General features: G+C 35.1%; 1 protein-coding gene across 1 annotated transcript in view; it reads left to right on the forward strand.

The window, feature by feature from the left end:
* USP9X (ubiquitin specific peptidase 9 X-linked) overlaps positions 1-27,528 on the forward strand; it is a 123,580-nt gene that overhangs the window by 71,131 nt on the left and 24,921 nt on the right. The window contains 15 exon segments of the mRNA XM_063084472.1: positions 897-992; positions 1,495-1,706; positions 2,844-3,084; positions 3,413-3,562; positions 4,411-4,531; positions 12,306-12,436; positions 12,653-12,931; positions 14,784-14,909; positions 15,985-16,110; positions 17,278-17,444; positions 22,541-22,649; positions 22,884-23,030; positions 23,599-23,745; positions 24,648-24,870; positions 26,717-26,937. Of these exon segments, the coding sequence (XP_062940542.1) occupies positions 897-992; positions 1,495-1,706; positions 2,844-3,084; positions 3,413-3,562; positions 4,411-4,531; positions 12,306-12,436; positions 12,653-12,931; positions 14,784-14,909; positions 15,985-16,110; positions 17,278-17,444; positions 22,541-22,649; positions 22,884-23,030; positions 23,599-23,745; positions 24,648-24,870; positions 26,717-26,937 (2,496 nt within the window).

Below are 27,528 nucleotides of genomic sequence, written 5' to 3' on the forward strand. Positions count from 1 at the left end.
TGCAAACCATAGATAAAGTTCTTTACTGTGGTATTTGAGTGTTTAAAACCTTTTCATTATGTAAGTAGTTTTCAATATTTTTTAACAGCAGACCCCTTTTTGGTTTTTATGTTTGTTTGTTTTACTTTTGGTTTTTTAAAAATTTTTTTGGTGGCTGGCTTTGCCCTTGGTGTTACATAATACTGTGCTCTAACCAACTGAGCCAACCAGCCAGCCGTCCAGACTCCTTTTAAAAAATCAATTTATGTAACACTCCAAAATGTAAATCTACTTGAACAGGGAAAGCCTTGGTTTTTTTGCTCATTCTCGCCATGCTTCACCCCTATTCCCCACCCCAAGCCTATTATAGGTCTCAACCCTGAGACAACACCTCAAAGCCCTAGGGTTCTGAACATAGTTTGAAAACCACTAATGTAATTAGATGAGTGATAAAGATTTGTAGAAACTAGGTCTGGAGGGGGTAGCCCTTTATGCTAAAATCGTATTTTATTTAATCTCTTATTTCCTTTCAACTAATTTGAATTTATTCTTTCTTTTGATTTGTATTTCTCACTTAATTTTACTTGATTTACTTGATATCAAAGTCAATTTACCATTAAATTATTGGATAGTGTATTAAAAATAACTGTGAGGGGGCCGGCCCCGTGGCGCACTCGGGAGAGTGTGGCGCTTGGGTACGCAGCTGCGCTCCCGCTGCGGGTTTGGATCCTATATAGGGATGGCCGGTGCGCTCACAGGCTGAGCACGGTGCGGGCGACACCAAACCAAGGGTTGCAATCCCCTTACCGGTCACAATTAAAAAAAAAAAAACAAAAAACTGAGGATGTGGTTTGAATTTAATGCCTGGCTAAAGTATTTCTTGAAAAGGATTAACCCTGTAATCTTTTTGAAACTAGGTTGTGATTCAGAGCAACGATGATATTGCCAGCAGAGCTATAGATCTCCTTAAAGAGATATACACAAACCTTGGTCCAAGGTTACAGGTCAATCAGGTGAGCATTGACGTGCATTAAAACTTCTACATACTAAAGTTCTGATTGATAGAACTCTGTTGTTGATAAGAATTTTTTTCTTTAACTCAGAATTAACTGGAATTATTTCAGCTCCTATTAGAAATATATCTAAAATATTTAGTTCATATTTCTCTTGTACAAAATACTATCTAGATGAATCTTGCCTTGATAATTATCTTGAGGTGATGGGGTTATTTTGAATATAGTTATTATATGTTGAAATAGCAAAGAGATTCTACTGAATTTGTTTTGATACTAACAACTAATCATGAAGTTCATTTCTTACTGTTTAGATTTTAACTTATGTAACAGTAGCTTCCTTTTAAGAAACGTGTTTTTTTATCAATATAGACTCTGCTTAAATATGATTGATGTTAATTGAGGGCTACCTTTAAATTTGCTATTATCATCTTTAATTGGATTAATGTTATATATTTTTTACATTTGAAGCAACTTGAACTGTTTGGCCCATTATTTGTAGGTGGTCATTCATGAAGACTTCATTCAATCTTGCTTTGATCGTTTGAAAGCCTCCTATGACACATTGTGTGTTTTGGATGGTGACAAAGACAGTATTAATTGTGCAAGACAGGAAGCTGTTCGAATGGTTCGAGTATTAACTGTTTTAAGGGAATATATAAATGAATGTGACAGTGATTATCATGAGGAAAGAACAATTCTACCTATGTCAAGGTTTGTGAACAACTGATCTACTGATGTTAATCCTTAATTATTTGGTATTTTTTTTTTAGCCATTTGGTTTTTAAAGAATTATATACAGGTAAAAATAGAGTGAGGAAATTTTTCCTTTTTGAAAATGTTAGTGTCATGTTCATTAAAAACCTTATTTGCATTTTATAGACTCTTTTTTTAATAGTTGACCTCCCCCCTCCCCCCAGGAGTCTGGTTTTATTTATTTATTTTTGTTTTGTTTTTGGTAAGGTATTCTCACTAATTAAGTCCAGTTTCCTCTTTTCATCCCCCCCCCCCGCCTTTTTGCTATTGACATTATTGCCCATTAAGTGTTAAAGTGATATTTTGCAGTTGAAGTGTTTTTATTTCGATGTCATTTATTTCCACTGTTTAAAACTAATAGTGTAGTCAGGTTGGAGAGTAACTAGAAAGAACTCTTAACTGACTTGACAGCCAATATACCAAGAAATATTTTCACATGATCTAGTAACGTTTCTTTTAAGGTCTCACCATTTAGTAATTCAAATGGTATTTATAGTTTAGGGATATTTATAGAATGAGTGGTTTTTGGGTTTTTTTGTTTGTTTGTTTTTGTTTGTTTTTTTTTTGAGTTCTCTTTGTTAAGAAAATGAAAATTATGTAAAGTTGCTCATTGAATATGATTTTTATTTTGTGCCTTACCTAAAAAAAGATAATATGCCAAGATAAGTATTTTGGAGTCAATTTTGATATTAAGAAATTTGGGGGGAAAATGTGCATCTTAGCATTTTTGTTGATATTCTCAAGTTAAAGTTGATATTTCACATTTAAAAGTAGTCTTAGTGAGTTGGGCTTTTGTAGTGTAAAAATAAGTGTTACTTATGTCTCTTTTAATTTCTTATAAGTAGACAACTATTTTTCTGCAACCATAGGTGCAAAAATAACAATGGAATACGATTGATGATTTTTGAAGATTTCTTATAATATTTGCAGTTAAAAGGAGCAATCAATTTTTATTTTCAAGATACTGAAAACAGTGTCTTTAATTCACATCCTCTTGTTTAATAAGAAAATACAATGTTAAATTCCCAGCTTTATTTTCTTGGCAACAAGATTTGAAAGTGCTGAATATGGTATTTTCCCTTTTTTTTCCTCCAGAGCTTTCCGTGGCAAACACCTCTCTTTTATAGTTCGATTTCCAAACCAGGGCAGGCAGGTTGATGACTTGGAGGTATGGTCTCATACAAATGATACAATTGGTTCAGTACGACGATGTATTCTCAATCGTATTAAAGCCAACGTAGCCCATACAAAAATTGAGCTCTTTGTGGGTGGTGAGCTGATAGATCCTGCCGATGATAGAAAGTTGATTGGACAATTAAACTTAAAAGATAAATCGGTAAGTATAGTTACCAAACTTTTCAATAAAATCAACCCCGAGATTATTTTTCATTTATTCAATAGGTGCTTAATTGAGCATTTGTTATGTGCGGGGCTCTGTGTTAGGTGTTTGGGTTATAACCCTAAATTAGGCATGCTGACACAGTATAGTAAAGGATTTCTAAAAACAAAACTAATTAAGTGGTTATATTAGACAATGCCTTTAAAATGTATTTCTAAAAGTATAGCATGTAGTTTTTTGGGCTTTTTTTATTGGTATATCACTAAGTTCCGTTTTTTGTGTATTTTTCCTTGTCTTTGATACTGACATAGTATGTCATTTTCAGCTAATTACAGCCAAACTTACGCAAATAAGTTCCAATATGCCTTCAAGCCCTGATAGCTCTTCTGATTCCTCAACTGGATCTCCTGGAAACCATGGTAATCATTACAGTGATGGTCCCAATCCAGAAGTGGAAAGCTGTTTGCCTGGAGTGGTGAGTAGATATAGTTTTGAACTATTGTCTGCAAGGCATTACACCAGGGTCTTGGAGAATAAAGAAGTATATGCAATAGTTCTTTCTTATTGAGGAAACTACAGCTTAATGAGGCAAAATATCAAATAAGTATATAGCTAATCATCAACTTCAGAATGGATCCCTCTGAAAGGTGATTGTAACTCAGTTGAAATGTAAAGTAAAATTTCCCTATAGATATAGTATTGTTATGTTTATGTAGAATTAATCTATTATAGAGCTTAATTATAACACTATTGAATATGTAAATTTAGAAAAGTACCACTGTCTTTCATATTTGTACCATGAAATGGATCCTTCCTTGAGAACTATTTATGTAGGAAAATATCAGCAGTCTTTCTCAGGTTTGTCAGAAACATATCTTATATCCAAAGAAACAGTGATTCCTCCCTTTCTTAACCTCTCTTTTCACCCATCTCCACAAGAATTTTAATGGCTGCTATAATACCAGCCACCCCAGTGGCAGAAGGATTGGGCTCCCTACAACAATTGGATTAAGAATTTAGTAGTGGGCGTGGCAGCCTTTTGTATGTCCAGAGTCTAAGTTGTATGTGTGAGAGAAATAGTTTAATAGAATACAACAGTAAAAGAGCTATCATGAAGAAATGACAGGAGGTGGCTTGGATAATGTATTCAGTCTGCATCATGAAAGATTTGTAAAGGTGAGAAGATGGGGAAGACAGACCATTTCAGAGAGTAGAAATGGCATAAGCAAAAGTATGGAGATTGGTAAACAGAAACTTGGGGGATTTTGGCGGGGGGGGGGGGAGTAATTTACAGTTAATTATTTTGTGTATTTTGTATTCTAGATAATGTCACTGCATCCCAGATACATCTCTTTCCTTTGGCAAGTTGCAGACTTAGGTAGTAGCCTAAATATGCCACCTCTTCGAGATGGAGCAAGAGTACTTATGAAACTTATGCCACCAGGTGAGAATTTTAAAATGATGAGTACATGCTGTACAGTAAAGGGGGATATATTAGCAAATCCTTTTTCTAAATGGACTGCTTTGTGGTATAGACTACAACAGGTTGGCAAATTACAGCTCATAGGTCAAATCCAGCCCACTGCCTGTTTTTGTATAGCCTAAGAGCTAGGGATGGTTTGTACATTTTTAAATGGCTTTAGAAAAAAAACCAATAGAATAATATTTTGATATATGAAAATTTTATAAAATTTAAATTTTAGCATTCATAATCAAAGTTTTATTGCTATACAGCCATGCTCATTTGTTTACACACTGTCTACAGCTGCTATTGTCTCATAACAGCAGAGCTCAGTAATTGTGGCAGATACCATATGGTCTACAAGCCTAAAATACTTAACTCTGTGGCCCTTTACAGAAAAAGTTTTGCCTATTCCTGGACTTTAATATGGGTCATGTATCATCCATAGCATTATTCCTTTTTTGTTCCTTGGAAACAACCACTTTCAGCTTTTATTCTTGTACTTGTGTAATGTATAGTCGTGTGCTTCACAGTGATGTTTTGGTCAATGATGGACTCCATGTACAGTGGTGGTCCCCTTAGATTATAAGGGCTGTACCATATAGCCTAGGTGTGTAGTTGGCTATACCATCTAGGTTTGTGTAAGTACATATAATGTTCTTACGACTATGAAATCACCTGACAAAGGATTTCTCAAAGCATATCCCATCATTAAGCGATGCATGATTATATCATAACTGTAAAAAGTATCCTCGTACAGCTGTTTCTTTATCATGCTTATATACTGACTTTTTTACTGTGTAGGTGAAAACTCTTACTCCTATATCCTGCCAATATTTGCTTAAATCCATATTTAACATTTACATTTTTAAGACTGTGAAAAATAGTTCTCTAGATTACTGACAACTTTTATCCTGGATTTAATAATGTCCCCTTTTTATTTTTTTGATTTTGTATCCACCGGTCATTAATTTTTCCTATATACCTTCTGGTAACCTTTCAAAATAATTTTCCACTGTTACATGCATTATATAATCTGTTGGCTCCACTGTTGTCCTAGGACTTTTCCTCTTCCTCTTGTCTGGTTGTTCTTTGTCTACTGCTCAGCTACCACTTGGGGACTTCTTTATACAACTTTCCTATGTCAGATCTGCATTCACTGGCTTCTGTGTCTTGGGCCGTTCCTGAGGTGCTCTTACTTGTTGAAATACACCTCCTATAGTTAGGGTATGTGGGAGATAGATTTTTTTTTTTTCTTTTTTCTTTTTTTGACACATTGCTTATGAGAATGCAGCCAAACTCTCATATTTGATTAGTAGTTTGGGTATAGAATTCTAGGTCAAAAATTTACTCTTTCTACCTGCTGGCATTGCTGGTGGGAAGATCAAAGCCCTCTTGGTTTCAATTCCTTTTCATTTGATTTTTGTTTCTGGAAGTTTTGGTTTTATCCTTGAGTTTTGAAATTTCGTGATGATATGCCATAGATTAAGTTTGTTTTGTGGTGGGTACTCAGTGGGCCTGGAGATTCCTCAGTTGTGAAAGATTTGTATTCTTTCTTTGATAGTTTTCTTTTCAGCATTTTGGTTTTTGTGTGTCTTTGAAATGTCTGTAAGTGTAGTGTTGAATCTACTAGATCTGATTTTATGACCCTTTCTCTTTTCCAGTCTCTCATTAATTTTATTCCACCTATGAGGTGGTTTCCTTAACTTTTTCCAGCTCTTCCATTGACTAATTTTCCCCCCACATATTCTAGCGTTAAATTTTCAAGACCTTTCTCCAAGTGATTCTTGTCCGTAGGATTTTGTTTTTCATGAATACATTCCAGTGTTTCTGCTCTAATATAAGTGTGTTCCTCTAAAACCTAATGTTCTGCAAAATTATGTACTAAAACTGAAAGAGCTTGTGGGGAAAAAAATAGAGTTGGGGTAAATCATTCAGTTGTATACAACTTTTTATAAATTTTTTTTAATGTATTTTTTTGAAACATTTATAACTTTACAGAAAAGTTACAACTACAATTCAAGAACTTTTTTTTGGAACCATTTGAGAGTAATTTGCTGGCCTGCTGTCCCATCATCCTCCAAATACTTTATTGTGTATTCCCTACAAACAAGGATGTTTGTCTGTATAACCAAAATACAACTACCTAAACAGGAAGTTAACACTGATTAACTACTACCATCTAATCAGCAGACCTCATCCAGTGTTCTCCAATGATTTCCTTCAGACCAAAAAGATCTAGTTCAAAATCAAGTATTGCATTTAGTTAACTCTTTAGTTTCCTTCTGGAATATTTTCTCATTCTTTATTTGACTAGCATGACCTTGACTTTTAAGATTACAGGGCAGTTAATTTGTAGAATATCCTTCAGTTTAGATTCGTGTATTTAATCATGATTAGATTCAGGTTATGCATCTTTGGTGGGAAAGCTACAGAAGTGATGCTCTGAAATCACACACGAATAAACTCACCTTCTACATTATATGACGTCATTGTATGAGGGTACTTCAAAAAGTTTGTGGAAAAACAGAACTAAGAGATAATATAAATCTTTCCATGAACTTTCTTTCTTTTTTTTTTTTTTTAATAAAGATGACTGGTAAGGGGATCTTAACCCTTGACTTGGTATTGTCAGCACCACGCTCTCCCAGGTGAGCTAACCGGCCATCCCTATATAGGGACCTGAACCCGCAGCCTTGGTGTTATCAGTACCACACTCTCCCAAGTGAGCCACAGGCTGGCCCTTTCCATTAACTTTTTGAAGTACCCTCTTATTTGCCAATTGCCTGTTTCCCCAACAGTGTACCTTTTAACAGTGTTTTCTGGATGAGGATCCAGTTGAGGATCCAATCCAGGTTCATACAGTGGTGTGTCTCTTTTGTCTTTAATCTGGAACTGTTGCTCAGTCTTTGTCTTTCATGACTTTGATGTTTTTGAAAAACAGAGAACAATTGTTGTGTTGATGTTTCTCATTGGGTTTTATCTCTTTGCTGATGATTATATACAGGTTGTATGTTTTTTGGCAGAATACTACTTAGGTGATGCTTTGTCTTTCTCAGGGTATCACACCGAGAGACACGTCATTGTGTTCTTTTGGTGACATTAGCCCAGATAACTTAGTTGATATCTGTGAAGTTTCTCCTCTAAAGTTAATATTTTTCCTCATTAAACTTTCACTTACTAGTTTTACCACTTATTATGATTGTTGCCTAAATCAGTTTTTACTATGATGGTTGCAGAACGGTGATGTTGTTTTATTAGTTGGCATTCTACTGTAAGATGGCGCTTTGTCTTCTCCCCTATTTGTTATGTGTATTATCACTCTTTGCTCATAGATTCTTACTTTATTCATTGGGTTATAATCTTTATTTTAGTGCTCAGCTATCCTAGATATAGTCCATGGAAGCCCCTATAGGCTGGACTCAATGTCTTTTTTACATAACCACCTCACTTTTTTGAAGTATGTTATTACTTTCTGGCATGTGAAGATGTTTAAAGCTCATCTAGTACTTTCTCATCCCCAGCTCTGGAATCAGCCATTTCTCCTTTTAGTGAGAGAAGGTATTAAGAAATCAAAATCTGAGGGCTAAGGTGTGTTTATTATTATGGTGGTAGTCTTGTCGCTAGGTTCTTTTATTGTACCTAGCAAGGAATGTACGCATATATCTGTGTCTGTTTCTGTATCTGTCTCTATTTAAAAAACAAACACAGGTTCGTACTGGTACTAGTCCAGCTTCTTAGTCTTCTTCCATTTTACAGTTGTATCTCTACAGCACTGGAAAATCTTCCCAACTTCATCAATCTATTTGGGGTGGGGGGAACATCTTGCTTCCTAATCAGACTTCAACCCCTCTGTTTTTAGGCCTTTGATTAATTTGTACCTTTCCAAGTACCTGTTGTTTTCAAATTCTTAGCTTTTCTAGGATTCATTGGGGCACTAATTTATAGGTACTCTGTTCTCCTCCTTGCCCCCCACAAGCACTTCTTGGTTCAGCTAAATGAACTGTATATCTTCTATCCCCTCTACACCTGCAACAATTTGTTGAAAGGTCTCTGTTGCTTTTTTCTGTTTTTATGTCCTTTTGAGTTTATATATTTTTATGTTCAATTGTTATCTTTTTAGTGGGGTTTGGGGATGGGTTGCTAATAAATACGAGGGTACTTCAAAAAGTTCACGGAAAAGTAGAATTAAAAGATAATGTAAATCTTTTGAAGCCCCCTTGTACAGTTCAATATACCATTTCTTTCTTTTTTTTTTTTTTTGCTGGCTCGTATGGGGATCAGTAAACCATGTTTTATTGGCCCAGATAACTGTTAAAACTGTCTTGTGCCTCTGTTACCACCTTTTTCTCAAGTAAACACCTGTTGGCCTTTCCTGTCTTGCTATATGATTCCTAAGGAACAGAATCAGTTCACATATTAGATTCTTAACAAAGCCTTCTTTCAAATTTCATTTAATCCTTATCTGTTGTACCGTTTAGGATTTGTATTATTTTCATGTACTACTACCTCAGTAATAGTCATTGCTTTATGAATGCAGATTCAATTTTCACAACTTATATTTAAGACTCAAACCAACTGCTGAATCCTAATCTTATGATTTGAGCTTAAGCCACCAGATGGCAAGTATGAGTTCTTGCCAGGCAGCTTAGAAGACTTGAGTGGGTACTTTTTTCATATTTTATATAATCAGGTATAGTACCTAAATTCGAAGCAGCCAACTTTTGAAAAAGCCAGTAATGATTGTATTGCAGTAGGAAAATCATAGGTTTTGGACTTAAACGGACTTGAGTTCAAATCCTGCTTCTTCTGGTTGCTGTTTGGGCCTTAGACATAAGTTTTCTGTTTTCCAGAGCTTCTTTATCTATAGAACTGAGCTAATAACTTTTTCATAGAATTGTGGGTATTAAATGAGGTGATGTATGGAAAATCCCTAGCCTACTGACTGACACTTAGTATTCAACAAATTCAACCTACTCTGTCACTATGGTTGTTGTAGACACACATACACATACTCTTCTATAAGAAGGGAAGCAGGAGCTCTAAGAAAAGGAAGTGGTTATAAATTGTTTCTGGCTGTGGTAACTAGCTTTGTAACATTTGGGTAATGATTTAGTGTTTGTAAATGTGTGCATGTATTTTAAAGGTGAAAAAAAGAATCAGTAGTTTTTTTAACTGTACCTCTTAGTTCCTTCTGAATCTTTGCCTGAAGTCAAGTGCTTCTGTTGTGATTTGCTGTTGAACTTCTGCAGTCTTCCTGTAGGTAACTAATCTCTTGTAACCTAGACTGTATTTAAGAGCTCCTGTATCCTTTCTCTGCATACATCAGGAAAACAGACTGTTACTAAATACTGAGTGGTTAAAATGTATATTGCCTTAGCAAGGTGGAATGAGTTGCTTTTCCTCTTAAAAGCTTCCTTTTTTTTTTTTTACAGGAGTTTGGTGTAACTGATATCTTAAAACATGCCAAAGTCTGTTATAAGCTCTTTGCGTTGCTGAACTCATTTAAACTTCATAGTATGTCTATGAGGAAATTACTGTTTTTATCTGTATTTTAAAGATGAGGAAACTGAGGCACAGAGAAATTATTTGACCAGGGATGCAGCTTAAATCGCCATTCTAAGATTCAAATACATGCAGTTGGGCTCCAAAGTTTGTACTGTTATTTTGTCTGTTACTGCTCATTATTTTCTGTACTTTTTAGTAATGCATTGCTATTATCATATAATTGCTTAGACTTAAGTATCTTTTTATTTTGTGTATATATTTTTGTTTGCTTTGGTGGCTGGCCGGTATAGGGATTGAACCCTAGACCTTGGTGTTATCAGCACCATGCTCTAACCAACTGAGCTAATTGGTCAGCAGTGTATAAACTAAAATTGTAACTATCTTTGTATGACAGGATTATGGATAGTTGAAATTTTTCTCTGTCTTCCATATTTTTATGAAATAAGCATGTATGTAATTGAGGACCTAAAATCATTTAGGTTCACAAATGTGAAAGCCGGAATGGTACCTAAGCAATCATTTGATTCAGACCAAATTCATCTGAAAGATGAATAAACTATAATACCTTTAGCTTCCTTTTCTTTTTTAAATAAATTTTTAATTGACACATAATAATTGTACATGTTTATGGGGTACTGTGTGATATTTCAATGCACATATACAATGTGTAATGATCAAGTCACGTTAATTAACATATCATTGCAAACATTTATCATTTCTTTGTATTGAGAACATTCATAATTCTCTATTCTAGCTATATAATACACTATTGTTAATTATAGTCACCCTACAGTGCTATAGACACTGAGTCTTATACTGCTTTCTTTTTTAGAGCTCTTGTTTCTTTGCGTCTACTCCCTTTTGCCTCTATCCTTCACTCAGAATATTTTTAAACCAAGCAAGATATTCCCAGATACTGTGGTTAAGTATATGAATTGGTTTGTTTTTAGGAAGTAATTTGGCAGTATATGTTAAATCTTGGACTTTATGTCCAGATTCTTTATGCTGACAAGGTTATTTATTTATTTATTTATTTATTTATTTTTAAAGAGATGACCAGTAAGGGGATCTTAACCCTTGACTTGGTGTTGTCAGCACCACGCTCTCCCAAGTGAGCTAACTGGCCATCCCTATATAGGGATCCGAACCTGTGGCCTTGGTGTTATCAGCACCACACTCTCCCAAGTGAGCCACGGGCTGGCGCTCTGACAGGGTTTTTCATGATGAAATAATTAAAACAATTTAGCTGCATAGGATCTTCTGTGTAAAAAAAAAAAGGGGGTGGGGGAGGTGTCTAAATGCCTGATAATAGGGATTAAACTGATAAAATGATGTCATTTTAATCATCAATAAAAATTATATAGGAAGTAAACATTGACAAGATATTCACAAATATTTTATTACGAAAACCTAATTTTTCAATTAGTTACATCATACTTCACTATCCCTTCAGAATAGAGAGAACTAATAATTTCAACACAAATCAAAAGAATTTTTGATAAGATATGGCAGCTATTTCTAGGCCTGTAAAAATTAGTTTACCCTAAGAAAATTATAGTGATTTTCAGTTATCTTTATTTATTCTTCAAAGGAAGCTTTTACTTAGGGAAAAAAAGCAATCTTATTTATCAAGTGGTTTTTTAATCATAGGGCAGTTACCTTAGAAATAATGTATTATCTTTGAAATAAGTTTATTATCAAAGTACTTTCTAAAGTTGATGGACTTTTAAGTTTGAGTGTTTTTATCTAATGCTTAATTGTACTGTGGACTTATTTATTTATTTTTTGATATTTGCTTTGTAGGGTTCAGTTTCTTGGGTACCACTAAGTTTCTTTCAGTGAAGCAAACCAGTTAATATATAGTGTTATGGAGGCAAACAATAGATAAATTGGAGGGAAGAGCTTGTAACTTTTTTCTTTTTGCTATTTTCAATCAAAACTATTTCCTTTTGTGTAGTGTATTGTATTTTTTTCAGTCTCCACTGGCTGAGGAGGGCATGTTGATTTGAGGTCTCTGAGTAAAAGAATGTTCCCTTTGTGTTTAGGTTGACTGATTAAAGAATCTTGGTTAATAATTTTTTTTTTTTTAATCAATCCAGGTCTTGTTATGTCTTATAAAGTTTGAGTCTATAGCCCCCCAAAATTGATTTGTTGTTCTGTATTAAAATGGTCTTCAAGATATCAAAAGTGAAATATTATGAACACATGAATTACTTTTTGTTTCAGACTGTGTCTCTTTTTCTTACAGATAGCACAACAATAGAAAAATTAAGAGCTATTTGTTTAGACCACGCCAAACTTGGAGAAAGCAGCCTTAGTCCGTCTCTTGATTCACTTTTCTTTGGTCCTTCAGCCTCACAAGTGCTATACCTAACAGAGGTTGGTTTTTTTTTCCTTTTGAGTTTATTTCATGCTCTTTAAATTTGATCTTCTATATGGTAATGCAAAGAACATGGATAAGATTGTAATGAACTGTTTCTGAAATGATCAAGAATTTCTTAGCAGTGATGATAGGGTAAATAGAAGTTATTCAGTTATTTTTTAAAACCTTATTTAGTACAATCCTTCCCCTCTCTCTTTTTTTTTTTTTTCCAGGTAGTCTATGCCTTGTTAATGCCTGCTGGTGCGCCTCTGGCTGATGATTCCTCTGATTTTCAATTTCACTTCTTGAAAAGTGGTGGCCTACCCCTTGTCCTGAGTATGCTAACCAGAAATAACTTCCTACCAAATGCAGATATGGAAACTCGAAGGGGTGCCTACCTCAATGCTCTTAAAATAGCCAAACTGTTGCTAACTGCCATTGGTTATGGCCACGTTCGAGCGGTGGCAGAAGCTTGTCAGCCAGGTGTAGAAGGCGTGAATCCCATGACATCGGTAATACAGACTTTCCAATAATCTTTTTATAATAGTAGATAGCAATTTTTAAAGTTAAACTTCTCAGCAACTCTTAAGTATAGAGTTCGAGGTTGACTGAAAAATGTTAAAGTTCCTTTCCAGCGGTATCTTAGAGGTTTTTCTCTATTAAATTATATTGTTATTAAAAGTACAAATGTTCTTCACTGACTTTGCTACTAATTTGAGAGAGCAGCTCTTCTCTGTTCACTTAAATCCTGTTTGACTTTCAATTATTTTAAACCTAGCAAAAACCCCATATGAACCTCTTATTAACTTGTGTCTGGCAGACATGTAAAGACACAGGTGATAATAAGATATGTAATTGATTTAGGCTGTTACCAGCTTCCCTTCTTCCTTCGATGGGCTTAACCTCCAGTTCTGAGCTTATTTTGACTGTCTTTGCCATGTCTTAAGACATGCCAGAATTTGATGCTTATTTGTGAGAGGTCAAAGTATACATTTAATTTTAACTAAAATCTTAGTTCTTTTACATACATTGTAAGTGATGGTTTTACTGAATTACTGATAGAAGATAAAAGTTTCAGGGATAAAGATTTTCTTCTTTAGAAATAGCTTAGGTCTTAATTGGGGAGATTGGGATGTTGATAATTATGATAATATCACATAATTGTTTTAGGTGTGATAATGTGGTTATGTTTAAAAGGAAGAGCCCCTATATGTTTGAAATAATTGCTGAAATATTTGCATATGAAATTATATGACACCCAGGATTTGTTTGAAAACAATCCTGGGATGGGGAGAAGATGAAAAGTGGCAGGGAAAGGGGTAGTTAGGTAAAACAGTCTTAGTCCACTGTTGATGATTGTGGAAGCTGGGTAATTGGGTACACGGGAATTCATTGTACTATTCTGGCCACTTGTGTATGTGTTAGAAATTTTCTGTAAAAAAATAAAAAGCTTAATTTTTATGTTGTTTTGAATTGCTGATCCCATCTTTGTTAGGATTAAAAGAAAAAAGTAGTTCTTACTAGGTTAAAAAAAAGACAGGTTCTTGTTAGGATAAAAACAGATTCTTGTTATGATCCCTGACACAGGTGCTTAAATGAAGTACACGGTAAACAATTACATACTTCCCTTTTTACATTTTCCTTAATATTTATTCAAAGAATGTGCCACTGTGGATACAAAGGTAGCTGATAGCCTCTAATCTCAAGGAGCCCACGGTCAGGGTTTAAGCGTAAAAGTAGTATAGAAATATCTTAAATAATGTAGAAATATTTATAATACATAGAAAGGGAGTTACAATATGAAGGTAGGCAGAATTGCCTAACAACTACTTAATAAAATTAGTCTGTTTTTTCTCACTGATTTAAAATCTTGGTTTTACTATTAAGTAAAAACACTGCTATCTTCATACGTTAGTCCTGTTATTATTCTTTTTTAGGTATTCCTTAATTTTTTCTCCTTCTAAAGCAGGGTTTGATGACAATGGAGAATATGAGCAGGGTCTGCCCAGGGGCATATATGTAAGAGAGGTGCAATGCTTTACTGAGTCTCTAGATGAGGTTGGAACCAGTTCCGTTTATCATTTATCTTCTGCAAGTTAAGCTGAGCCCAGATGTAGAGACACAAGTTGGATTGATCTAGAACGGGGGTTTGCAGAGGGACATGAGGCACTGCAATGCACAAGAAAGAGAAACAGCCCACTTTATTGGCAATGTGAAGTGCTTTTTGTGTAACTCAACACAGGTTCTACAATGTATATATGGAAAGAGGTCATCCTGAGGGAGTGGTGATGAATAAGGAGCAAATGGTTGGGTCTGGTTATGTACAAGTTATTTACTCCAAATAAAATGGTTAACTTTTTTCAGGTCAACCAAGTTACTCATGATCAAGCAGTGGTGCTACAAAGTGCCCTTCAGAGCATTCCTAATCCGTCGTCTGAGTGTATGCTTAGAAATGTGTCAGTTCGCCTTGCTCAGCAGATATCTGATGAGGTTAGTGTTATGCTATGAAGATTATATATATCTGTTTTATACTATATAATTATCTAATGTGTGTTATGTATTATGTTTTATATAAAGGTTATTTAGAACCAACCCTTATTACAATTTTAATTTTCCTGGACCCACTCATTTTAATCACTGTCTCAGTCTAGAAGTTTCCTGGGCTGGCCGGTTAGCTCAGTTGGTTAGAGTGCAGTCTTGTAACACCAAGGTCAAGGGTTCAGGTCCCCATACCGGCCAGTTGCCAAAAAAAAAAAATGAGAAGTTTCCTTAGCATCAGTTTTATTTATTATTAATACTAGTACTTTCTGTTATTAATCAACTTTATGTACAATAAACAATATCCTTTTAAAGTATACAGTTCAGTGAATTTTGACAAATGCATATATGTGGGAAACCACTGCCAAAATCAAGACAGAATATTTCCATCACTCTTTCCTTATGCCCCTTTGCAGTCTATTCTTCCCTCCATCCCTGGCCTCAGGTAACCACTCATCTTTTTGTCCCTACAGAGTATTTTTTGTTTTCTAGAATTTTATACAGATGTATCATACAGTGTGTGTCTGTTCTTTTGGGTCTGGCTGCTTTCACTAATAATAATGACTTTGGGAAATTATCTATGTTGTGTGGATCAGTAGTTCATTCCTTTTTATTGCTGAGTAGTATTCCATTATGAATATTCCACATTTTATTTATCCATATACTTTAGCAACAGATACTTGGATTGTTTTCCTTTATGGCTGTGAATAAAGCTTCTGTGAACATTCTGTACAAGTGTTTATCTACACACAGGTTTTGATTTCTCTTGGATAAGAAACTAGGAGTGGTATGGTTGTCATCTTTGTTGTAAAGATAGTACACGGCCAGATACTAACTTGGAGAGCATACTTTGTGGTATTGCTATTGAAAGAAGAAATAGGACAAAGGAAACTTGGGAACCTAAAGACAGTGGTGCTACTCGTGGCAATTCCTGTTTCCATTATAAGAAGAAACACTTTTTTGTTTTTCTATTGATTATTCCTCTCTAATATTCCATCAGCAGTTTTAATTACTCATTATCTTGCAGGCTTCAAGATATATGCCTGATATTTGTGTAATTAGAGCTATACAAAAAATTATCTGGGCATCAGGATCTGGGTCATTACAGCTAGTATTTAGCCCAAATGAAGATATCACTAAAATTTATGAGAAGGTAAGAATTATCACAGAAATATATTTCTTTTAAATCTGCTTAATTGTGTGTGTGGCTAAATTTTTATGTTTGCTGTCTTTAAAAATTGAATCACTCGCATCTTAATGGTTGAAAATTAATGGTAGCCATAGATGAGTATATAGTAAAATTTTACTTTGAAAATACTTAAGAATCCTGCCATAAGGCTCCTTTTTAAATGGAACTTTTTCTGCGTCTCACTGGGGTCATAAATAATGGTCTCATACTGAATTTGCTTTCTCCCATTCTCTTTATCATCTTTCTGTCCTATGTAAATTTGGTTTAGTTAACTGTCGGTTATGGTATTGTGGCATTTAAATATTTTTATGTGATTCCCTTAAAGCAGTCAAAAGTAGGAAGAGTGTCAGCCAATTAGATATCATCCCTCACCTGTTAGATTAAGTAAATTATCTGAAGAGAAGCTGTGCTTGGCTGTTTTCTGTCATAGATTCCTCCCCCTGGTAGCCACTGCTGCGTATTTAGGAGAAATTGAGTTATAAGAACTTCTCTGGCTGGGTAGAACTTTCTCTTTATGGCCAACATAATCCTGATATGCACAGAATATAAGTTCGTGTCCCATAATGTCTGTCTGGGTGTTCATTCCCCAAGTAATTGAACGCCTAATTCTGTTTCAGGCATGTACTGTAGTTACTACTTTTTGATAAATAAAGTCAGATTAAAATTTATTAGATACCTAAGCAAGCATATTTTATGCTGTGAAAGACCTTCTGAACAATTGTTCAAGATAATTGATTTAGAATAAAATGGTGCAGTAGGCAAGTTAGATAATGGAACTAGTGAAAAGTACCTAACTGCCTTGCCAGAGTGGTTCTTGAGAAAGGAATGATTGGTGGTGCAGAAGTACACAATTCAGGAGTTCTCTGGGGTCCTGAAGGACAGAGAAGTAGGTAGTATGCTCAGTGTGCTCCTTCAGCCCTCCTTGGAACATAGCAAAATATTGGAATTAGACTTCATTTTCTATTATAGTCATTTCCAAACTATTCAAAAGGAGACCGCAAGAGTTGTAGGTAAAGAGGCTGAGGCCAAGTGGTTTAAGAAGGTAAGTTTTAAGCACTAGATTGAAGTTGTATGAGATTTTTCTTAAATGCTTCTCTAATAGATAATTTGCTCCTGATTATAATTTTACAGACCAATGCGGGCAATGAGCCGGACTTGGAAGATGAACAGGTTTGCTGTGAAGCATTGGAAGTGATGACATTATGTTTTGCCTTGATTCCAACAGCCTTAGATGCTCTTAGTAAAGAAAAGGCTTGGCAGACATTCATTATTGATTTACTGTTGCACTGTCACAGCAAGTAAGTGCCTTTTTTAATTGTAAGAAACTTGATCTTATTTTTGTAAGCAGAAATGAATTAATTTATTCTGGCAAAATGTATCCCAGAAATCAAATATTTATTGTCTCTATAGCCTGTTGGTATTGAGGAAAATTTTATTTAACAGTGTTTTGCTTAACCTAGATTTGTTTGATTTTAGTCTCTGCAAAATGCCAGCATTAATTCTCAAATTACTAATTAGTTTTTTTCTAATTTCAGAATTCAGTTTCACCTAAGAGTTGGTCTGTGTGTGTGTGTGTGTGTGTATATATATATATATATATATATAAGCCCATTTTAAAAAATCTGGTTTACAAGATTTAAATTAAATAGGACATTAGCATCCTGTCTTAGATTCCTAGATGCCAGGTTTTTAAAGTCAGACTGTTAATTTGATGTGAAATTCATGACACAGGGTTATTGTAAGAACTTTCGCAGTTTACACTGAGAGTAAAGATGAATTATAAAGGCCTTGTGTTCATTTCAAGAGCATTTAATCAGTGACAGTAATTTTGTTTCGGGCTTCTTTTTATGCATGTCAACCAGATTTGTAGAAAATGTTGGTTTCTATCCTCTTATGTCAGTCTGCTCCTGACCTTCACATATAAGGTAACTTTTTTAACTTCAACCTTAGTGTCACTGTTAATCTGTTTCATATACAGTTTGTGAAAAGACACAGCAAATGTTCCCTATGCTTATGCTGTGACATGCCATTCAACAGTGACAAAATTAATTGGTGAAAGGTTAGCAAAAAGTCAAAATAAGCAATTTGCTGAAATGAAGCCTAATGATAAAGCATAAAAAAATGTACACGATGTAATGGGGTATGTTCAACTGGCCAACTCCAGAGGATGCTCTTAAGTGATTTAGTAGGTCTCACATGGGTATGTCTCCTATTTTAAGAAGTTCCTTGGGTAACTTCCTTGAAGACATCCAGTCCATCCTATTCAGAAATTCCTTTAATAGGATTCCTACAAATTAGGTTGGGCTTGCTACTTCCTTGAGAAGACTTTCATCGTTGGACAACTCAGCACACTGAAAAAGATAAATAGGTGGAGTACGTCTAGTTCCTTTTAACAATGCATTTGGGTGGGGTTGTGAGGAGAGGAAAGATATTCAGCCAACATCTTAATGAATTCAAACCTGGAGGTAGCAAATTTTTTATTCTATGTTCATTTTTTTATATCTTTAAATTGGGAACTTGTTTCACCTCTTAGGCTAAGAAGAATTAAGGAACTTGGTTTAACAGGTTTTCTGCCCTCTACCCTTTATGAAAATTCTCCTCATGTAAGTTAGAACCATTTCATCCCTCTCTTCCCTGAAACTTACACACAATGGGGTAAAGTACTGTAGAAAGCACTTATGTCTGTGTTATCTTGTTTGCAGTAATAAAGGGAGTGTTCTAAGGTTAAGATCTTTTTGAGCTTTAGGTATCTAATTTTTTCCTCTAATACTGACTCTCACCCTGCTATGTGGTTTTTCAGTCATTTTATAAATATCTGTGTACGTACTGTAGGTTCAAAATTCTTTATTTTCATTTGTAAGAATTTAACAGCAAACCTGAGCTGAACATTACTTGTTGGCATTAACTTTCTAAAATCTGAATCCCCAAACACATCTGGCCCCAGGGGGTTCAGATAAGGGCTTGTGAACCAGAGTCCACAAGTCTGCCCCTCAAGTGGAGTTTATACTTGAATAACATTACTAACCAGCATAGCTATTTATAAAGTATTTCTCACTTAATCCCTGTAGCAACTCAGAAGTAGACTTTGCTAATGGAAGGGCTGAGGCTATTTAAATTAAGTGACTGACAAGGCTATACCATCACTAAATGCCAAAACTAAGACTCAAACAAGGTTTTTTGCCTCTTGAGTTCTGACTTATTTCTGCCATAGTTTGGCTCTGACTATGTGAGTCCCTACTATGTGCTTAGCAGTTAAAATCCAAAGTCATATAATGCAGTTCTTACAGTCAAGGAACTTTGAGACAGAAATTGGTGCCATGAAAGGTGAAGTGCTTTGAGAATTGGGAGAGGAATACGTTGCTTTCTACCTGGAAGGAGCAGAAGTGAAGGTTTTGCACAAGATGTAGCATGTGAGCTAACGTTTGTGCGGTATTTATATGGCGCATAAAAATGGAAGATGGGCATTGCTAGTGCTCTCCCTCTCTCTCTCTCCCCCACTCCCAGTTGTGATGCTTCCTGTATCTTTGGACTCTATATAATATACTTTCCTCCTCTCATGACTTCTTCTACCCTCATCTAAGCAACCAGTACCCATTGCTTGGACACCTGCAGTGTCCTTGGTTTTTCCACCACTAGTGTTATACCCCTCTAATCTGTTGATCACACTGCAGATAATGATCTCTGCAAAATAGGATTGTGTTGCTTTCCTGCTTAAAATTTCTCCATGTCTTCCCATTACCTTTGAATTAAATCTAGGTATTTAAATTTGGCTTATAAGCACTCTGCAATTTGGCCCCTACTTCTACTCACTTGTAAGTTTCAACTTAAATGCCACATTTTCCAGTAACTTTTCCTTATCTCTATATTGGAAGGTTTCCCAGACCTCTGTTCCTTTTAGGTGGTCTGCTTCTATTATTTTATTGCAATTAGTTGCAATTGAATTTGAATTTCACTAGGTGTGATATGCTTTTCCGTCCTCTTCCAGGGCCTCTTGCTTTATACTTTGCCTACTTAACTCATTTATATTACCTCTGATCCTTGAAGGCATTTGACTTTGCCACTCCTGGGATAATGCTCAGAGCAGAGCTGAGTATTCTGGTTTGATACATAGACGAATAAAGGATAATACTATAAACAGAGATTAGTAGGAGTCAGTTTGACAAAAGACCTATAATACTGAGATCTAAGTAGTGTTAGATTTCAGTATGATAGGCAATCTCATTTGTTTGGTAAATATTTATCAAGTATCTGTTGTATATCTATTGTATATAATAGTGGCACTGTTCTAGCCACTGTGGATATAGCAGTAAGCAAAACAGACGAAATCTCAGCATACTGGAAGCTTACATGCCAAAGGAGATGGGAAAGGGAAGACATACAGGAAAATACATGCATATAGTATGTTGTGGAGAAACATAAAGTAGGAAAGAGAGATAAAGGGGTGGGAGGTTGTTTAGTGAAGTTCAGTTTTATATAGGGTGGTCAGAGGAGGCTTCACTAAGGCAGTGAACTAAAGCTCTGAAAGAGTAAGGTAACGATCTGTGTAGATAACGGGGGGAAGCATGTTTTAAGCAGAAGGAACAACAGATGTAGTATTAAAGACCAGCAAGAAAACCAGTGTGGCTGGAACAGAGTAAGGAATACAGTTGTAGGGGGTGAGGTCAGAGAGGGTAACAGGCTGTCTGTAAGGATTTTGTAGGTCATTATGAAGATACTGACTTTTACCCTAAGCAAGATGGGAACCTACTGGAAGGTTTTGAGCAGAGAAATGACGTTCTCTCACTTAACATTGTGAGTTTATTCTGGTTACTGTGTTGAGCATAGGCAATAGGGTAGCAGGAAAAGTGGACTATTTCATTAATCTGAATTAAAGATGACGGTGGCTATTGACAAAATAAAATTTAAAAAAAAAAGATGACAGTGGCTTGGAAGTACGGCAGTAGTAGAAACAGTAAGAAATGATCAGATTCTGGGTATGTTATGAAGATAGAGGCATCAGCATTTGTTGACAGAAATATGTTTCTTTTGAAGCACCATAGCAGTCTGCATATATGCTCAGGGGAGTTTAATCAGGAATTGACAAGCACCAACTCTTTATGGACTCTGATTCTATTTGAGCTGCATACGAAACTTGTTTCAAAATAAACCAAGGCAGCAAGAGTGATATACACCTTTGAAAATCTGATAAGTTATAGACTTTCTCCCCAGAAAATTATGTATTTCTGACTTCAGTTTATTTGGGTTCCCCCCAAACTCTATCCACAAAAAACTTAGGGACTTCTGAGTTGCTCTGGTTTATAGACCCGTGAACTGTTTTCAGAAACCTCCTGAAAAACATCCAGGAGGGAGATTAGTAAATTAGGTTCCGAGCTCTGTAGCAGCTAACACAAAGACAGAAACATAGTTACCCCTGAAATGTTGTCTGTGATATGTGTGAGATACACAAATGCTTAGTCAGCAAATACTTGTTGTGTTGCGTACCTTCCATGTGTCAGACATGGTTCTAGGTGCCAGGAACTCTTGCATCAACAAAGCAAAGCCTCTACCATGAAAGTACTTACTTTCTGTTGGAGACAGACCACCATCTTGTCAACAAATTGTATTTATACATTTGGTAACTGGTTCTTGAGCACCTACTGTATGCCAGACACTGTTCTCGGTTCTAGAGACACAGTGTTACCTAAATGGGTGATGTGCCTGCTCCCCTAGAGCATTTCTTCTAGCGAGATCTATATAGTATATAATACAGTTTTTTTAAAGATAGATCCATAATGGTCAGGTAAAATTCCCAGTACTGGGACAAGTTTTTACCATGGGCCATCATAGAGAAAATATTGTATAACACAGTGATTCTCAGTCTTCAGAGCACATTAGAATCACCTGAGGGGTTTGTTAACACATTGCTGGGCTCTACTCCCGGTATGATAGAGCCTGAGAGTTGGCATTTCTAACAAGTTCCCAGGCGATGCTCATGTTGCTGATCTGGGGACCATGCTTTTGGAACACATCTGCAGCAATATCCTTACTGTGATTGCAACAGAATTTCCACAAAACTATTGTTCCAAAGCATAATTGAGTGAAAATCTTATGGAATGCCAAAAAGATGCATAAAGCTTACTTTAGAGCATTTTGTATCTAGAGGAGCGTTTCCAGCCTGTTCCAGAAGAGAGGTGTTAGAAGGTATCCTCAAACGCGTAGTGACAGTTCGAGGTTATAGCCCTGGACATAACAGCTTGAGTTCATCTATTATGTATTGCTGGCATGAGTGCTTAAGAGGGGATTATTTAATTCCCCCTTTTTCTACCACCTCCCCCACTGCCCAGAGAGAAGAGTGTTAGAATCTTTTTGTTTTTAATGAAAATAATATGTTAACTGTGAAACATTTTTATTTCAGAACTGTTCGTCAGGTGGCCCAGGAGCAGTTCTTTTTGATGTGTACCAGATGTTGCATGGGACACAGGCCTCTACTTTTCTTCATTACTCTACTCTTTACTGTTTTGGGGGTGAGACATTTTTTATTATGCTTATTGATGTACTTTATTCTTTAACAAGGAACATTCAGAAATTTATGGTTTTAGCTTGCATTGAAGTTAGGTCATTCTATATTTAATAAATAAAATATCAGTAATGTCCTGTACTGTTTTAGTAATTTGCTCTAGTTAACTCTGGAGTATTTTTTGTTTGTTTGTTTGACCATGGACATGTAAATTCATATTATTCTACTTTATTGTTTTCAGAGCACAGCCAGAGAGAGAGCTAAACATTCAGGCGACTACTTCACTCTTTTAAGGCACCTTCTTAATTATGCTTACAATAGTAATATTAATGTACCCAATGCTGAAGTTCTTCTCAATAATGAAATCGATTGGCTCAAAAGAATCAGGGTAAGTTGCACTTGATACTGTGTTTATCATATCATTATTGGTAAATAGAGTACTTTATTAATAGATGGTTTACAGTTGTAAGCATTTTGGTTTAAATGGGAAACTCCAAAGAGTAACAAAAAAGACTAAAGAATATACTCAGAATGAATGCATAACTAGTTTTGTAAAATGCTTTGCTTACTTGAAAGGTGGAGTAGTGCTCTTCAACTTCTTCCATTTTAGTATTTTGGGCCATTTTGTAAATTTTTATTTCTTTTAAAAGTATTCTTGAATTATTTTAATCAAAAATAAACCTGATAGACTAGCAGTTTTGATCATAACATGACCGTGTTGTTATTAGCACCACGCTCTTAGTGAGCTAACCAGAAAGCCCTACATTAGCGTTTCTTTTAGTAGTTTGTAAAGCCTGCTTCCAGGAAGTTCTGAAGAAAACTTGATTGAATGGAAAGGTTTAAGGGAATTACCTCATGTCCCTCCAGCTCTGTCTCGTTTTAGCTCTTCCCTCCCTTTCTCTTTACCTCCCTTTCATAAGTTAAGCATTTGATCTTTCTTTTCCCCCCTTTGGCAGGATGATGTTAAAAGAACAGGTGATACAGGTGTTGAAGAGACGATCTTGGAAGGCCACCTTGGGGTAACAAAAGAGTTGCTGTCCTTTCAAACTCCTGAGAAAAAGTTTCATATTGGCTGTGAAAAGGGAGGTGCTAATCTCATTAAAGTAAGTTCTGTGGTTTTGGTCCTAAACTAGATATCGTAGACTTCTAAGTGCTTCTCATTAGGTCTTTCTGGTTAATCTGTATTATCATGTCTTTGGTGTATTATCTTGACCTTTTCTCATTTTTACTTGTTTTTTAAGAATTTTTGTTAAGGTTACAATAGTTTAAAAAATATAGTTGTGCCTTTATTTAAGAGCTGCTTATAAATTTTGCATATAAATAAAATTTCAGTATAAAGTATTTTATTTTATTTTATTTTGTCTTTTTCATGACCAGTACTCAGCCAGTGAGTGCACCAGCCATTCCTATATAGGATCCAAACCCGCGGCGGGAGTGTCACTGCGCTCCCAGCGCCGCACTCTCCCGAGTGCGCCACGGGCTTGGCCCAAGTATAAAGTATTTTATAAAGTAAATAAGTATTTAATTTTTCTATTTAGAAAATCAAAATTATTCATTTTATCAGGCTGTTTAAATGAGGCAAACCTGTTTTGAAAAACTGCATCTTGTATATCATATTTCTTTAATGAGTTTCTTCATGTATGTGGTAACTCAAGGAAACAAAACGTAATATTTTAGTACATTATATTTTTATTCAAAATCGGTTTATTTTGGTATACATTTTGATTAGAAGAGTAAACTTATTTAAAATGTAAATTTTGTTAAGTACTATAGTTCTTAATCCTTAAAATTTTTTAGTCTGAGGAAATAGGTATGCTTGTTAATTACAGTGAATAGTGTTTTGAAGTAGGATCTTTTTATTAGAAAATTTAAGTAAATTTTCTGAGACGTAATGAGATCTTAAATTCTAAGTAATTTTAAAATTATCTCCTTAAAAGAGACATTTCTTTCATTTCCTAAAAATACATATCATTGTTAATATGTAACCTTTTTTTCAATTCTTTAGGAATTAATCGATGACTTCATCTTTCCTGCATCCAATGTTTACCTGCAGTATATGAGAAATGGGGAGCTCCCAGCTGAACAGGCTATTCCAGTCTGTAGTTCACCAGCTACAATTAATGCCGGTTTTGAGTTACTTGTAGCATTAGCTGTTGGCTGTGTGAGGAATCTCAAACAGATAGTAGATTCCTTGACTGAAATGTATTACATTGGCACAGCAATAACTAGTAAGTATTTTAAAATATAAAGTTATGATGATCGATAATTCTAATGTTTCAAATTCTACTTTCCTGGTTTTCTTTTAGTAAACAATTTCAACTCATGTTTTTCTTTTAGCAACTAGTTTGACATTTTTAACAAATGGATGTATAATTAAGACCATTATAAGCCGAGAGCCTTAATATAGAAAAAGTTTTCAATCGTTTGTTAAATGTCATTCTATAAGTGGTGCAAGTATTTGGCAAAATAACTTCCATCTTGTTAAATCTGGAATAAAACCCAAACTTCAGAGTAATAAAGTAGGCAAAGTAAATGCCAAAGAGTTCAAACTCAAAACTTTAAATTGCATGCATTGGAAACCTTCAGGCCCTTACATAGAAGTTCTTTACATTATTTTCATGAGTTCTCAGAACATAAATATGGATTTTTGAAGATTAGAACGTGAGAAAATACCATTTTTAGTCCACTTATGGTCTCACTTAATACCCACATCAAGCCCATGAAATAGGCTGCAGACCGCAGATCTTGGAGATAAGGAATTGAAGCTCAGAAGGGGTGAGGGCAGTATAAAATAACAGAAAAAGCAGAAATAACTCAAACACAACTGAGGCTGTTTTGCTTTAAGGGAAAATCACTATCTACAACACTTAATATAATTGATTATAATAATTCTTTAAGAACATGTCAAATTTTTTGATATGTTGTATTTCAGTTTATAAGAAAGTTTTTAATAACATCTTAGTCTCGGATTAAACTACTTAAAAGGTTAGGCCTTTAGCTATTTATTACATCAAATCTACATATAGTGAGGTGGTTTTTTGTTTTTTTAACTTAATGGGGAGTTTTTTGTTATTTTTTATTTAAGTGATATAATATTTGCATGGTAAAAATTCCAAGTACTAAAGGGTGTACACTAAAAAGTATTTCTGCCCATTTCTTCCCCCGGGGCCCCTTTGGTAGCTACAACCATTGTCATCGGTTCATGTCTCTCCTCTGAGCATCTCTGTGTATGCAAAATCTACATACAAAATCTTTTTTTATTGTTTAATTTTTTTATCCACAGATTGGAATATAGTACACACGGTGTTCTTCACTTTGTTTTCCACTCAATAGTATATCTGTCATTGTTCCCTTTCAGCACATAAAGATTTACCTAATTACATTTATTGTCTATATACCTTTTAGTTCAATATAAGCAGTCCCCTAGATAGTGATAGTATTGATATTTCTAGGTTTATACTAGGTAGAGGGAGACGGGGAGAGAGATGTACAGTGTTTTACAATTCTCACAGAACTTTAAAATGCACCATCTCATTTGCTCCTCAAAATGGCATTGTGGATATAGGCAAAGCAATTGTTATTATATTTACTAGGAGGAAACAGAAGCTGACCCGAGGGTAAAAAAAGAGTTAATAAGCCTCAGAACCAGGACATGAACCCAGGTGGTCTTAGGATTTTTTAAAACTGAGCAAGCTATAATGTGTTGATGTATTTAGATAACCTTTTGTGCCATGGTAAGTTTGAGGGCATTTTTAAAAACATACAAAAGTATAAACTATTAAAGTTAATGATGACTAAATGTAGACATTAGCATTATGCCACTCGTATAACTGCTTCTGAGACTGCAATAGAAGCAACACCAGATAAAATGGGTTTGTGGATGCTCAGGTAAAAATCTGCGCAGTGGTGCATGTTGCCGTATATATTGGATTTGTTGAAGGTGAAATGCAAACTTAGAGCACAGCTTCAAGTGGCTGGAGCGGTAATTGTTGCTAGTATTACTTTGTCAGCTTAATAGAGCTTAAAAGGACAAAACGATTGTGTTCATGCTACAAGAATCTTTTTTTCTCTCAGCTTGTGAAGCACTTACTGAGTGGGAATATCTGCCACCTGTTGGACCCCGCCCACCAAAAGGATTTGTGGGGCTGAAAAATGCCGGTGCTACTTGTTACATGAATTCTGTGATTCAGCAACTCTATATGATTCCGTCCATTAGGAATGGTATTCTTGCAATTGAAGGCACAGGTAGTGATGTAGATGATGATATGTCTGGGGATGAGAAGCAGGACAATGAGGTAAACTTTAGCTATCATTTCTGTTTTCTGTGTTTGAAGTTCTGATACCACATTAATGTTCTCTCTGAAGAGAGTATTGTATTTTAATCAGATCTGTTAAAGAATATTTGAAAGTAGGGATGGACTCTCCCAACATGGACTGCTACCTCTTTACATAGTATAGTGTCCACTATCTATCAGACTTTAAAACTGCAGTTGATTTGTATGTGTCTTTAAAGTAGCAGTTAATGTACTCATTTTTTGTGTGTAGAGTTCAGTATAATTTGGAGTTTGTGCAATGGTAAGAATCTTAATTTTTGATAACAGTTTAAATTATATTTTCACTTTCCTATTTCATATTTTAATTATATATTGTTACTGATTTATACCAAGTTTTATGTGGTATCTGCTGAGTTCATTATCTGTGCCTGCTTTTAGGTTATTCTTATATTTCCCTCAGATTATAGCTCTTGTTTAGGAAACAAACTTCTCTCTACTTTAAGTAGTGTTACATGTTCTTCTGGCAAAATTTAGGCTACCTACTGAATATACAATGCAGAATAAAGCAGTGAAGAAGTTAGATTGTAATGGCAGATCAGAGTTGACATAACT

This window comes from Cynocephalus volans, chromosome X (assembly GCF_027409185.1).
Source record: "Cynocephalus volans isolate mCynVol1 chromosome X, mCynVol1.pri, whole genome shotgun sequence".
NCBI classification, from domain to species: domain Eukaryota; kingdom Metazoa; phylum Chordata; class Mammalia; order Dermoptera; family Cynocephalidae; genus Cynocephalus; species Cynocephalus volans.